We start from the raw sequence: 13,734 nt of genomic DNA, 5'->3' as shown, positions 1-13,734 counted from the left end.
TAGGCATCCTCTAACCATTCTTTTGTTACAAAATTATTCTCAAATCAGGTAAATCAATGTTTTCAAACAAAATTAAAATACATTTAGAAAAAAATTTTAAATCCATCATCATGCATGTACCTGGATTTTCCACTAAACCAAATGGACATCAAATTGTAAAACTGGGCAGAGAAAAACTGACTATTCACCAAACATATTTCATTACCCTCGGCACAGAAAGAGACCACATTTCTCATTCTCCCTTGAAGTTAGATGTGGCCATGTGACTGGCCAATAAAATGTGGGCAGACGTGATCTATCTTTTGCAGGGCTGGCCCATAAAAACCTCAGGAATCACCCTGCACTCTTTTTTCCCACCACCCACTGGCTTTATTTTGATGCCTTAGTTCATCTTAGGAACCATGTATTGATAATACCAGAGCCCCACGATCTTGGGTCCCTGAATGACTAAGCTGGCAGAGCACATGCAAACTACCATCACAAAGCCTGGACTTTAAAGTGAGAAAGAAACAATTCCTGTTTCGTTAAGCCACCAAAATATCATGGTTTATTCATCTGTTTCAGTTCTTAGCTTTCTCTTAACTAACATCTCTGGCATACTGAATCTCACGCATAAACAGATAAATTCAATTTTCAGCTATATCTTTCCCTTACTAAATTCTTCTCACTGTCATTCCAAAGGGCTTATGAATCTTCGTATCCTAATTCATTTTCTCAGTGAGCCTTCCGAATTTTGCTAATAGGCTGAACCTGAATCAAATTTCTCTGTACTGACATAATGAAGTTTAGAATTTCCTTATTAATACTATCCTATTTCTACCATCATATGTAAGTAACAGCCACTGGAAACATGTTTTTTGTGGGGAAGGAACACAAAAAGTCAAATAAAAATTTGCAAAAGCAAATCATCAGATAAAGGATTTAGTTGAACAAAAAAAAGAAAAGCCTTTTTAAAACAGTTTTGTTCTTCATTCTGTCAACATTTATCAAACACCTGTTAAGTGTCTGGGATACAGCAGTGAACAACAAAATCTGTAGAGACTTGTAGAGTCCACATCCTAATACATGAAAGAGAGACAATATAATATATAAAGAAACCACATAGTACGTCAGAAGGTTTTAAGTGCTATGGACAAAAAAGAGCAACATAAGAGCTACAATCTGTACTGGGTTTGTAAGGAAAACCCTAATATTGGGGGGAAGGGGACTTAAAGCAAGATTAAGCCTTTACTAGGAGTTAGGTTCTAAAATCAATAGATAAATTAAATCCATATGGTAAGAAACCAATGGTACCACTTACTAGCTTATCTTGGGCAAGTTCCTTAACTCCTATGTAACTTTTTCCCACTTATTTAGCAGTAAGAATAATATCTATAATTTAGGGATATTGCAAAGGTCATAAAGAACAGCAGCTAAAAAAAACAACAACAACAACAACAACAACCTCTAACTGGCCCAAAACATCCACTTAACCCATCATTCACTTTCCTGAATAGAAGAATTAAAATATTAGTTAGGGTCTGAACTTAGTTATGTGCACCAAAATGTCTCAAAATTAAATGACAATTTTTATCATTATCAGAGTGATACAAACTAAACAAAAAAAATTTTTTTTCTCTGAGATAGAGAACATTTTCCCCCAACTGTTAATTTTTCAACAAGAGAAAAACACAAAACAAAAACATGACAACCCAACATTTTTTTAAGTGACTTATTTCAAGCAACTAATTATTCGTTCATTTGTTTAACCATCCCTTGGGACAATCTGTAATCTACTCTGATAAGAAATGTGTAGAAAACAGACCTAACTTTTTGTTGTTGTTCAATTATTAGGAGGATACTCAACATTTGAGCTCACACAAGTATCCCTTAGGGAAATGCTCTGCGTGCCATTAGCACTATTCTTAATGAGGAAAAGCACAGAACTCCTTTAGTTCAATGCCAGAATTGTTTTATCTTCAAGCCAAAAGAACAACTATTTGGAGTAACACCAAAACAAGCATTTAACAATTACAAGCAGCAAGCTATTCATAAACATCATATTGTTAGTGCTACTCTAATTATAAGTAACCTTATTTTATTTCAAATAAAATACCTGTCAGCAAAATTTTAAGTCCCGGATACCTCTTTATTAACTGCTTTATTCCTTAACTTTAAGAAAAAAACAACTTTATTGCTTCAGCTTAAAGAATCTCATTTTATTTTAAGGACTTAACTACAGAAAAGTGAGATGCAAGGAATCCTTAAATATTTAACCCAGGAGTAGGCAATCTTCGAAAAACACAAAAAATAAAGGCCTAAAATGAAATTGGTGCTTCAAATAATCCTCAATGATACACTGAAGAGGGAAAAATCTAAAGATTTATTAATGCCCTATCTAAACTCTTCAGGAAGGAAGTGCCTCCTTCCTGACATAAAAAACATTCTTTTGACTCAATGAAATGTCCCTTTTGTCTTTTTTCTTCATTTCTGTTTTCTTCTAAAAGCCAAGTGCAACTTTCTAGGTTTCTTTTCATGTTATTATCCATATGGTCCTTGCTCTTGTTTAAAGTCTTTCCTTACGCTTTACTCATTGATGAAGAACATACAAAACAGATTACTGGGTGAAATAAAGCAAATCTACCCTGCCCCGCCAGAACTTTAAGTTTTCAGGATCAGTAGGGCTCACCCTTGAACTAGTATGGAATCGGAAAGTTTAATCTAAACACATCATATGACGAAGCACCAACATTGTGAGGAAAATATTCCAGTTTTGACAGAAGTACAAAAGTTTTAAGCATGGACTGAAGTCAAAAGTGAAGACTACTGCAGCCAGCTTTTTTATATGTATTATATTGCCATGAATTTTTACAAGATAAGCTTATCGCATGATGTGACAGAAAAACGATCAAGCTTATGGAAATTTCAAACTCTTGCCTTTAGTTATCCAAGTTAACAGGATACTTAGAAGCCGTAGAATGCGATCTGTTCACTTTGAGGCAGTAAGACAGACCGCACTGCTTCTTCAGATCAGGGACTTTCCACAAACCGAGAGATCCAACTTGCTCCCCACCACCAACTCCACCACCCAGTAGCCCTTTGGATTATACATGCATACCTATTTACACACAGCAGGACCACTCTGACTGAAATATAAGTCGGCCATGGATCTGTCTCTAGTATGGTTCAAGCTGCTACTCCAGCTCACAGGGAGAAAACAATAGCAACGCGTCACTGGGGCTCCTCACGGCAGTATAATACTCACATATCAACAAATGTAAACACCAGTGCTCCTGTTTATTGATTTTTTTTTTTTTTAAGTAATCTCTACTCCCAACATGGAGCTCAAACTTAGAAGCCTGAGAATAGAGTTGCATGCTTTTCCGACCAAGCCTAGCCAGGTGCCCCAATACCACTGTTCCTGATCTATATCCGTGAAAAGATCTATAACATACCTGCAGCCTGGAAATGCCACTTTTGGATTCCAATCAACCCTGAGAACTGACAAAGGGAAATGTGCTGGATGTACAAGCTTACCTCCTCCCCAATCCACTTCCACTAGGAAGAGGCAGATAAAAATTTTAGGAGATCAAATAGAACAAGGCAAACATTGCCACAAACATTATCTGCCCCATGGGGTGCCTGGGTGGCTCATTCAGTTAAGCATCTGCCTTCGGCTCAGGTCATGATCCCGGGGTCCTGGGGTCAAGCCCCGTGCATGGGCCTCCCCGCTCAGCGAACAGCCTGCTTCTCCCTCTCCCTCTGCCTGCTGCTCCCCCTGCTTGTGCTCCCTCTGTCAAATAAATAAATAAAATCTTAAAAAACAACAACGAGATTATCTTCCCTACCTAATAACAACTAGAAATATCAAGTACCAAGAGAAACCTCACCAAAAGGATTCTGACAAAGAATATCATCAATAGGAAAGGCATAGCTGTTTTCACTAAACATGGCATATATTTTCACAAGACTGCCATGAAGAGATTTTTTTTTTAACTTTTAAGTAATCTCTACACCCAACATGGGGCTCGAACTCACAACCCCAAGATCAAGAGTCACATGCTCTTCTGACTATGCCAGCCAGGCACTCCTACACCATAAAGACATTATTGATATGATCTCCTGATACAAAGTACTGCTCTGGAAAAAGGAACTAAGAATTTGTCAATAGCGGCTATGTAAAAAAAAAAGAGTTATAATTTAAAGTGTATAAATCTTCAATGTGTAACTCAGGGCATTTTTACATATGTGTATACTATGTAACACCACCCAGTTAAAAATACAAAACATTTCTATCACTCCAGAAGGTTCCCTCATGCCTCTAATCAATAACCCCTGCCCCAGCTTCCACTCCCAGGTAACCACTATCCTGCCTTTTAACTCCTTAGATTAATTTTGCCTCTTTTTGAACCTCACTTAAATGGAATTACACAGTAGATACTCCTTTGTGTCTGCTTATTTTACCCAACAGAACGTATGTGAGATTCATATTCGCTGGTATGCATGTTTATCATTTTTTTTTTGCTATGTAGTTATTACACTATACAAATATACCATAATTTATTTATCCTTCCTCCTGTTGATGGAGATCTTGGGTCATTTTTCAGTTTTAGGATATTATCACTACAGCTGTTACCAGCTTTCCTGCATATGTCTTTTGGTGACATGAGCCTCACTTCTATTGGGTACATACCCAGAAGGGATCATGCAGTAGATACATATTTTTAGCTAGATAATGCCCAAGTTTTTTAAAGTGGTACTGTCAGTCTTTATAATTTAATCTTGCAGGTGAGTAAATGGTATCTCATTTGGCTTTACTTTTGCATGACTCTAGTGAATAATGCTCAGCACCTCTTCATATGCTTATCAGCCATATCAATATTCATTTTGAGGCCTCGTTGGAAGTTTTTGTCCATTTTTTTCTAAAGTAATCTCTACACCTAACATGGGGCTTGAACTCAGGATCCAGAGATCAAGAATCACAAGCTCTACCCACTGAGCCAGCCAGGCACCCATGTCCAATTTTTAAAATCGCCTGCCTTCTTGTTGATTTGTAGGAATTCTTCATATATTCTCTATGTGAGTCCTTTATCCAAGTTATGTGTCTTCTCTCAGACTTCAGCTTGCCTTTCACTGTAATGACGTGTTCTGATAAATGTCTTCATTTTAATGAAATCCAATTGATCCATTTTTCCTTTACCAGTTAATGCTTGTGTCACTTCAAAAAAATCTCTTCTACTACAAGATCATGAAGATATTCTCATGTTTTCCTCAACAGGCTTCCTTTCATCCTTCCTCTCACCAGTAATTAGACCTTCTCTCCCAAACCTGCCAAACCTGTCATATTCAAGGTCTCCCACGTGACAGCACAAACTGAGTTCATTAAATCTTGTTTATTATGTGTACTCTTACTTAAAAAAACAAATAAATCTCTGATAGTAAATAATAAATGATTATGGGAATGGATCTCCTTTGGGAAAGTACTAGAATGACTCTTCATACAACTATTTGAGTTACCACTTCAGTTTCTAGTAACACACTCCAGCTTTAACTGATGTAAGCAGGTACTTTCTTTTACTGATATTAAAAGACATTTCAGGTGGTTGCCAGAGGTAGGACGTGGGCAAAAGAGGGATGTAATGCACAGCATGGCAACTACAGTTGATAAAAATAATAACACATCTTAAAAGTTCATCATAAGAAAAAATAATTCTGTAACTATGTATAGTGATGGATGTTAACTAGACCTCTTATGGTGATCATTTCACAATATATACAATGTACACCTAGAACTAATATAACATGATATATCAGTTATACCTCACTAAAAAAAATATATACACACACACACTAATAGGTGACCCTTGAACAACACAGGTTTGAATTGCAACCGTCCATGTATATGTTGATTTTTTTCAATAAATATAGTATAGTACTATAAATGTATTTTCTCTTCCTTATAATTATCTCAGTAACACTTTCTTTTCTCTTACCTTGAAGAATGCAGTAAATACACATAATATACAAAATATGTGTTAACGGACTGTTCATTATATCAGTACCATTTCCAATCAATCGGAGGCTATTGGTAGTTAAGTTTTGGGGGAATCAAAAGTTTTATGTAGATTTTTGGCTGTGTGAGGAGTCGGCACCCCAATCCTAACCATTGTTCAAGGGTCAACTATATATATATAACTACTGAGCAACAACAACAAAAGACATTTGAACATACTACAGCTTGATGTTTCTGAAAAACAAGTTGAAATTATAAATGTTCACACTAAAACTGGACACACTGAGCAGGTACCACATAAATTCATTTCTCATGATGAAATGCCCTGAGTTCAGTGGAATCACCTATTTGATAGAAACAGAGAACTTCCATATACTTCTATAAATATGAATCAACCTTTGACTTTATCTTTTTGAATTATATAGTATTTCTCCTGTCAATGAATTCACGTTAAGAAAAGGATGGGGGGGGGCGCCTGGGTGGCGCAGTCGTTGAGCGTCTGCCTTCGGCTCAGGGCGTGATGCCGGCGTTATGGGATCGAGCCCCACATCAGGCTCCTCCACTATGAGCCTGCTTCTTCCTCTCCCACTCCCCCTGCTTGTGTTCCCTCTCTCGCTGGCTGTCTCTATCTCTTCAAATAAATTAAAAAAAAAAAAAAAAAAGAGAGAGAGAAGGATGAAGGGAAAAGAACCAAGCACTTTAAATATTTATGTGACTGATTTGTACATATATAGTGATTTGTGTTTATATAAAACCCAGTACTATCCTAAAATTCCAGTATTGAGTCACACTATGAGATGTTGGGTCCACCTGGCTAGGTAACACATTCTCTTTTATAAGCCTACTCAAACTGAAACTCAGAGCCACCAGTGAGATATTCCCATAGTGGGAAATGAGATGTGCCCTGTGGGAATACACCCTACATACTTAAGAATAAAGTTCATTCTGTTAGGTCTGTTCTTTCAATGACTTTATTAAAACCTATCAATGACTATTCTACATAACTGGAAAAATAAAGCCAATTAAATGTTTTTGGATTATCTTTATATTATTATTCAGAAGTCCCAATTGTTAAAGCCAGTAACATTTCACCAAGTGTCAATTAAAATTCATGCAACTCACACATAAACCATATAACACACTATTGTTTTGTTTTTTTTTTAATGTTACCACTGAAGTGAACCTACACTTACCTGTAGTAATAGCTCTATGAAATTGATGCATGTCTTCTCCTGAGAGCTCTTGGGCTACTTGCAATATCTTTTGTCTGACACCATCCAATTTAATTTCTGATTCAGTCAGTATCTCTTCCATATCAGGAGCACTATAATGAAGATATTGGGAACTTTTAGAGTATCAGCCAGATGCTTTGTTAGTGAAAAGCTGAAATAATCTAAATATCAATGAACACAGGGCTAAATAAATATTATATCTGGATGCTTCTAACGCAAAACCACAAAAATATTTCATTAAAAATATGTAAAATCAGGGGTGCCTGGCTGGCTCAGTTGGTAGAGCATGAGACTCTTGATCTCAGGGTCATGAGTTCAAGCCCCACATTGGGCACAGAGCATATATATATAAAAAATATGTGTATAAAATATGAAATCTGCTCACTGACAGCAGCTGTCTTTGGGTATTGTGGCTGACTTCTTTCATTCAGTATCTTTATTTTTATACAATTTATTATTTTCCTAAAGATTACTACTTTCTAAGTTTACTATAACAATGTATTATTTTTGGTGGAGAAATACTTACAAGATGACTTTACACAATAACATGGCTTTTTCTAAAATATTAAGATCCCCTGTCACAGTTCTATTATTTCTTTAAACTGCTGAATATTGACGTCAATTCTTTTAAAATTGCAATTTGTATTGAAAAAGTGTTCATAATTAATCGAAACAGTGTTGCTTCTTTCCATAATACAAGCTCAAGTTCAAGAGTAACTTAAAATCTTACCATAAAGTAAGCTGAGAACTCATTAAAAAAACAAAAACTAATTTTAGAGTCAGGTAAGATAAAACAAAGTTAACAGTGCCACATTCCAATAAATCTATGGCAAATTCACTTCCACTTAATAGAATAAAATAAATAAGACAGAACAAAAATTAAATTATTAGCAAATTATCTTAAAAGTTGTAAATGAAAAAAGTTGTAAATGAGTGACTAGAATACGTCAGTAATACATTTTTTAAAGATTTTATTTATTCATATGAAAGAGAGAGAGAGCATGAGAGAGAAAGAGAGAAAGAGAGTGCACAAGCAAGGGCAGGGTCAGAGGGAGAGCGAGAAGCAGGCTCCCTGNTGAACAGGCAGCCTGAAGCAGGGCTCTATCCCAGGACCCTGAGATCATGACCTAAGGAGAAGGCAGCTGCTTAAGTGACTGAGACACCCAGGCCCCAGTAATATTTTTAATAATAAAAAGATGATAAATTATATCTGGACTTCCTTAAACACTTTATAAGATATACACTGTAAATTCTTCTAGAGGCATTTGTAATTTTTAACAAGAGTCTCTGGGAGTTAGTTACCGGGTGGGAATTTCTAACCTCACGTAAAACAGAGAAGCAAAGAAAGCCAATTAAATGAAATAGGAAGCAAACAACGAAGCAAAGACGGAAGACAGAGAGCTGCATTCATAAGATATTCCTGAATCTTTATAATTCATTTCCCTCTCTGGTTAGGGTAGTTTAACCTGTGTTGTTTTTTTTTAATTTGTTTATTTATTTGAGAGAGAATACATATGCATGTGAGCAGGGGAGAGGGGTGGGCAAAGGGAGAGGGAGAGGATCTCAAGCAGACTCCACACTGACTGCAGAGCCCAACATGGGGCACAATCTCTTGACCCTGAGAGCATGACATGAGCCGAAACCAAGAGTTGGACATTTAACCAACTGAGCCACCCAGGTACCCCATAAGCTGGTTTCTTTTATTTGCAACCAAGGAATCCAGAATATATACAGAGCCTACCTAGAAAAAAAAATAATCTTACAGAAAGAAATTTCAAAGAAAAGATACCTTAGAGCTGAAGGAAAAGGAACTTCCAAAGAAGAATTAAGCAGTCAATAGTATCATATGCTACAAAAATGTAAAATAAGTACTAGATTCAGCAATATGAGGGTAACAGGGCAATTTCAATAATTGTGAGGCAGAAAAGCAGATTGCAATGAGTTGAACAACGAATGGGAAGATAAATAAAGCAGGTTTCAACACGGATCTAATATTAAAATTTTGCATGTATCATCCAAGTAAAGCTTGGCTCTAATAAACCATTATAAAGTTAGTATTTTCACAAACAACACCTATATCACGGAGTGATCTTAACACAAAATTCCTTGCTGCTCTGAAAATAAGAACTTTCCCTTCCTATATTGATTAAAATATTTATTCTTAAAAACTACTTGCTACTGGGATGCCTAGGTGGCTCAGTCCATTGGGTGTCTGAGTCTTAATTTTGGCTCAGGTCATGATCTCAGGGTTATGGATTGAGCCCCACATTAGCTCATGGTGGGCACAGAGCTTGCTTAAGAGCTCTAAGTCCCTCTCCCAGAGAGACTATGGACTCCAGGAAACAAACTGAGGGTTTTAGAGGGGAGGGGGGTGGAGGGATGGGCTAGCCCCAGTGAAGGGTATTAAGGAGGGCACGTACTACATGGAGCACTGGGTGTTATACGCAAACGATGAATCATGGAACACTACATGAGAAACTAATGATGCACTGTATGGTGACTAACATAATAAAAAAAATAAAAATAAATTAAAAAAAAAAAAAGATTCTCCCTCTCCCTCTCCCCCTCAGTCCACGCTCACTCACTCTCCTAAAAAAAAAAAAAAAAAATCTACTTGCTGCTAACATCTTCTGATCCCAGGGTTCATAGAATAAATCACAGAATAGTCTAACAGCTAGTTACTGTCCAATGAGGTATAAAGCATTACGAAATACATATACGATACACATTAAACTGTATGCACTGTAACAAATTTTAAAGATATTTACTCACCTTGTAATCCTGTGGAGGAGAAAAATTGTCCTTTTACTTTCAACAGTTATATCCCGACTAAGTTTCACAAGTCTCTCGTATTTGTCATGTCTTGCATCAAGTTCCTGCTGAAATGCTAACAACACATTATAACCATAAGCATGCATATTCTATGCTTCAAGCCTATCAAACAACACTGTTATGCACAATAAAGCAATTATTATTTACTCTATAAAAATGAAGACCATATCATCTCATTTATTTTTCAAGTACCGGGAAATCAAAGACCGCTAGTAACCAAAATATTCTTTCTTTAAACACAGGTATGCTTTAACTGGGTTTTACCACTCACAGCCTCACAATAAGATGTACATATTGTAAAACAAAAACAAAAACAAAAAACACCTCATCTAGTAAACATGAGATTGTTACCACAGAATTATCACAGGAGACTTAAAAAATTACTCACCTAAGTTACATAACACTTTTTTAAATCACCCTACCACATGCAATATTATCTTCCCCGACAAAAACCTGGATTTTTTAAATTAAAAGTTTATAACTTTTAAGGACATCAACTTTCTGAATTTCTAAGGCCCAGACACTGAAATACCATAAACCACTTAACTCTTAATTTATCACCACTTTATTTCAGAAGCACTGTCATGCCAAAGACCTAGAAAATTGCCTATCCTACAGGGAGTACAGAGATGTATCTTGCATGAATTAAAAAAACCCAGAACTTCAATAAACTATTAACCAAATTAACAGGTTGACAGGGACCAAAAACATCTGCTCTTATATTATTGAGATAATAATTAAGCTGGGATTTTGCCTAACATTTCAAGACAATCAAAAGCTTTCCTTATTTATTATAAATATTAATGACCACTGTGAATAAATACTATGAATACAAAGTTATGTAAGACAGTTCCTATCCTCAAAGAGCTCAGTCCAGTGAAAGACTAAGATGTAAACGAATAAATAAAATACGTAATAAATACATGTAAAGGTTCAGGAAAGCTGGAACCACATTTTTGTTTACTACTAATACATGCCAGAACACAGTAGATGCTCAATAAATATTTCATTACTAAATGGATGAATGGATAACGAATAAATGCAACGTCTGTCAATAAATTTGCTTGAGAGAAAAACCAAAAAGGCTTCCAAGGAAGAAGATACGTGAGCTAGATCATGAAGAAAACCAGAGTTCACCAGATGGACAATGGGGACAGCAAATGAGAAGCAACTGCAAGCCTAAAGAACTATGTGTGAAAAACCAGGCAGAAACAAACAAAGCAACATATGCTTGGAAACAAGCAGCTGTGTATAGGGTGTGTCAGAGTATAAGGATGGGGAATACTTGGCCCACTGCAGTTTTTCCACTGCGTATACAGTTGTATCAATACACTCTCTACTCAATTACAATTAGTCTTATACCTCTGAAAATCACTGTAGGTGCCGTGGTGTTTTTAAAATATGCCCAGAAATTACTTGAGACTCCCTTCAAAAGGTGGAATCTAATTCCCTTCCCTTTAAACATGAAGCAGTTTTTAAACTGCCTCATTTTTAACAAACAGAAAGTAGCAAAAGTGACAGTGTATTATGTCTGAAATCAGGACATAAGGAGATGGTGGTTTCCTCCTTGCTCTGACTGGGGAAGCTAAATGCCATAACATTAGGACAACGAGAAGCACCATGAGGGGTTCCATGTGAGGGCCTAACTTGTCAATTGCTGTGGATTGTCCAGCCCCAATCCAGCCTTCAGATAAGTGTGAGTTAGAATCAACAGCTCAGGCCCTCTCAGGTTCCTGAACAACAGAAACCATAACATATAGGAGGGTGGATCCAGAATGACAGGAAGGGGAATTTTGCTTTACGTTTTGTTTTGAAATGAGGACCAACTTGACCAAGTTAAAAGGAGGACTGTGAATAACATACATACATACACACACACACACACACACATTATATAAGTATAGTATATATGTATCATGTATATGATTTACTAATAGATTAGTTCCCACTCTGTCCAGTGTTACAATCAAAACAAAAATGTAATCCCTGTCTTCAAAAGTCTAGTTGAGGAAACAAAACCAATATATGCTTAAAAGTTAATTAGATATATATGTGTATATATACATCTAACATATACAGCTGATACATATTCGGGTACACAGTAATTTTTAGTTATGTGGCATTTCTGATGTTAATTAACCGTTTACCTTGTAAAACTGTAATAAAAAAAAAAGTCAACACTTGAGTGATCTGGACTTTAATGGCAGACCCAGGACCACAGCAAACCTCCAGGTAAAGTAAAAGAGTCACACAGGCACATCTTAAATTCTGACGGGCTGTTTTGCGTGCGCAACATGTCTAAATTATCCTTGCTACAACCTCTTTCCTTCTCTTCCCTTTGCCAACTTCCATTACAGAGAACTTACATTTGAAGGCCAACATCACAGGTGAAGATGAATTAACATCCTTCCCTTCTCTTCTCTGGTTATGTGGGAAATTGTCATGCTTCCTTTTCCTGAACCCTCCTGATCCTTACATAGAGAAGGAGAAAAAAGTTGGATAGGACTCTTCCACCATCAAGAGTTGACAAAACGTAAGGTCGGCTAACCCCTTCCTTTCTCTCAAATCAGCGCCCACGGGGCCCTCGCCTTAGAGGCTTTCTCAACGGACTGACAGAACAGCAGCCCTGTCTTTTCCCCCCCAAACCTTAAGCTCACCTCACCCAGGCCTCCACCAGTGGCTTCCCTGATCTGGCACAAGGTGGAGCAATTACCGAACTAAGATTTAAAAACACAGCTCGAGGATTTAAGAAAAGGAGAGGTGTAAAGAGGACCGATGTGGCCGGGAAATCACCGGGGCCACCGCCCCCCGAGCCTGTATGGGGAGAGGGCATCCCTCAAGGGTGAACAGAAGTGGAAAATGCGACAAAAACGATGGAGATCCTCCCCCTTTGAATAAATAACGCCCAGGGCCGCTGAAGACGCCACCTTCTTTGCTGCTCATGTCGTCACGACCTACGGCGAGATGAGAGGAGACTGAGGCCCTTGGAGCCAGCGGAATGCGTAAGGTGCTGGCCGGAGAGCCTGCCGAAGACCCCTTTGCAGCCGGCGGACGTCGACGCACTGGCCGGAAGCGCGCGCCGCAACTACTCACGCCTCTCCCTCCGCCCTCGCACACTTCCGGCCTGTGCACGGGCCCCGCAGCCACAGGCTCCGCCCCGCGCGCGGCCGGGGGACCTCGCGCCCGCGCGCCGTCGTCGTGCCTGCCCTCTGCTGTGCCTGAAGACAGAGGGATTCTACACGTTTCAGTGCACGCTCTGTTGATAAAACAGATGATGGAGGCGAGGCCTGTGTGAAGGTAGAAAAGCGGCGGAAGATGTACGTGATTTTTTTTTTTTTCCCTCAAGGCGCCTTTGGAACACCCCCGCATTCCCTCCCCGTGGACCCAGCCTTCCTCGCGGGGAATAATGGGGGTTGTAGTTCGCTTGCAGGCGCCGGCCCTCCGGCTCTCCCGACCAGGCTGTGAGGAAGGAGCGAACCCTCGATCGCCTATGGGAAGGTCTTCTCAGTATCGTGGCCGAACCCTACGGAGCTGGGAGTTTAAACTTTCCATTCCTGGCGGTGACGCCACCAGGTAAAGTGATGGGAATATGCAAATCAGTAAACGTAGGGCGTTAGAAGCGTTCTCACAAGGTAAAGCCCGCCCTCTATGCTCCTCCCCCAGCTCCTGTCCCCCTCC

General features: G+C 38.3%; 1 protein-coding gene and 1 non-coding gene across 2 annotated transcripts in view; one reads left to right on the top strand and one right to left on the bottom strand.

Moving 5' to 3' along the window:
• The window catches only part of TSNAX (translin associated factor X), a 32,934-nt gene extending 19,744 nt beyond the window's left edge, over positions 1–13,190 (bottom strand). Inside the window, exons 1-4 of the mRNA XM_040624158.1 lie at positions 12,984–13,190; positions 12,423–12,527; positions 9,997–10,111; positions 7,186–7,316 (exon numbers count right to left, since the gene is read on the bottom strand). Of these exons, the coding sequence (XP_040480092.1) occupies positions 7,186–7,316; positions 9,997–10,111; positions 12,423–12,527; positions 12,984–12,999 (367 nt within the window). The 5' untranslated portion in view covers positions 13,000–13,190. The remainder of the gene's footprint in view (positions 1–7,185; positions 7,317–9,996; positions 10,112–12,422; positions 12,528–12,983) is intronic.
• TRNAK-CUU lies at positions 7,486–7,558 on the top strand. Its single transcript has one exon. It is a non-coding gene; the product is annotated as a tRNA-Lys (tRNA).
• Positions 13,191–13,734: the final 544 nt, after the last annotated feature.

Source organism: Ursus maritimus, unplaced genomic scaffold (assembly GCF_017311325.1).
Source record: "Ursus maritimus isolate PB19 unplaced genomic scaffold, ASM1731132v1 scaffold_7, whole genome shotgun sequence".
Classification (NCBI taxonomy): Eukaryota; Metazoa; Chordata; class Mammalia; order Carnivora; family Ursidae; genus Ursus; species Ursus maritimus.
This window is presented reverse-complemented; position numbering and strand designations above follow the sequence as displayed.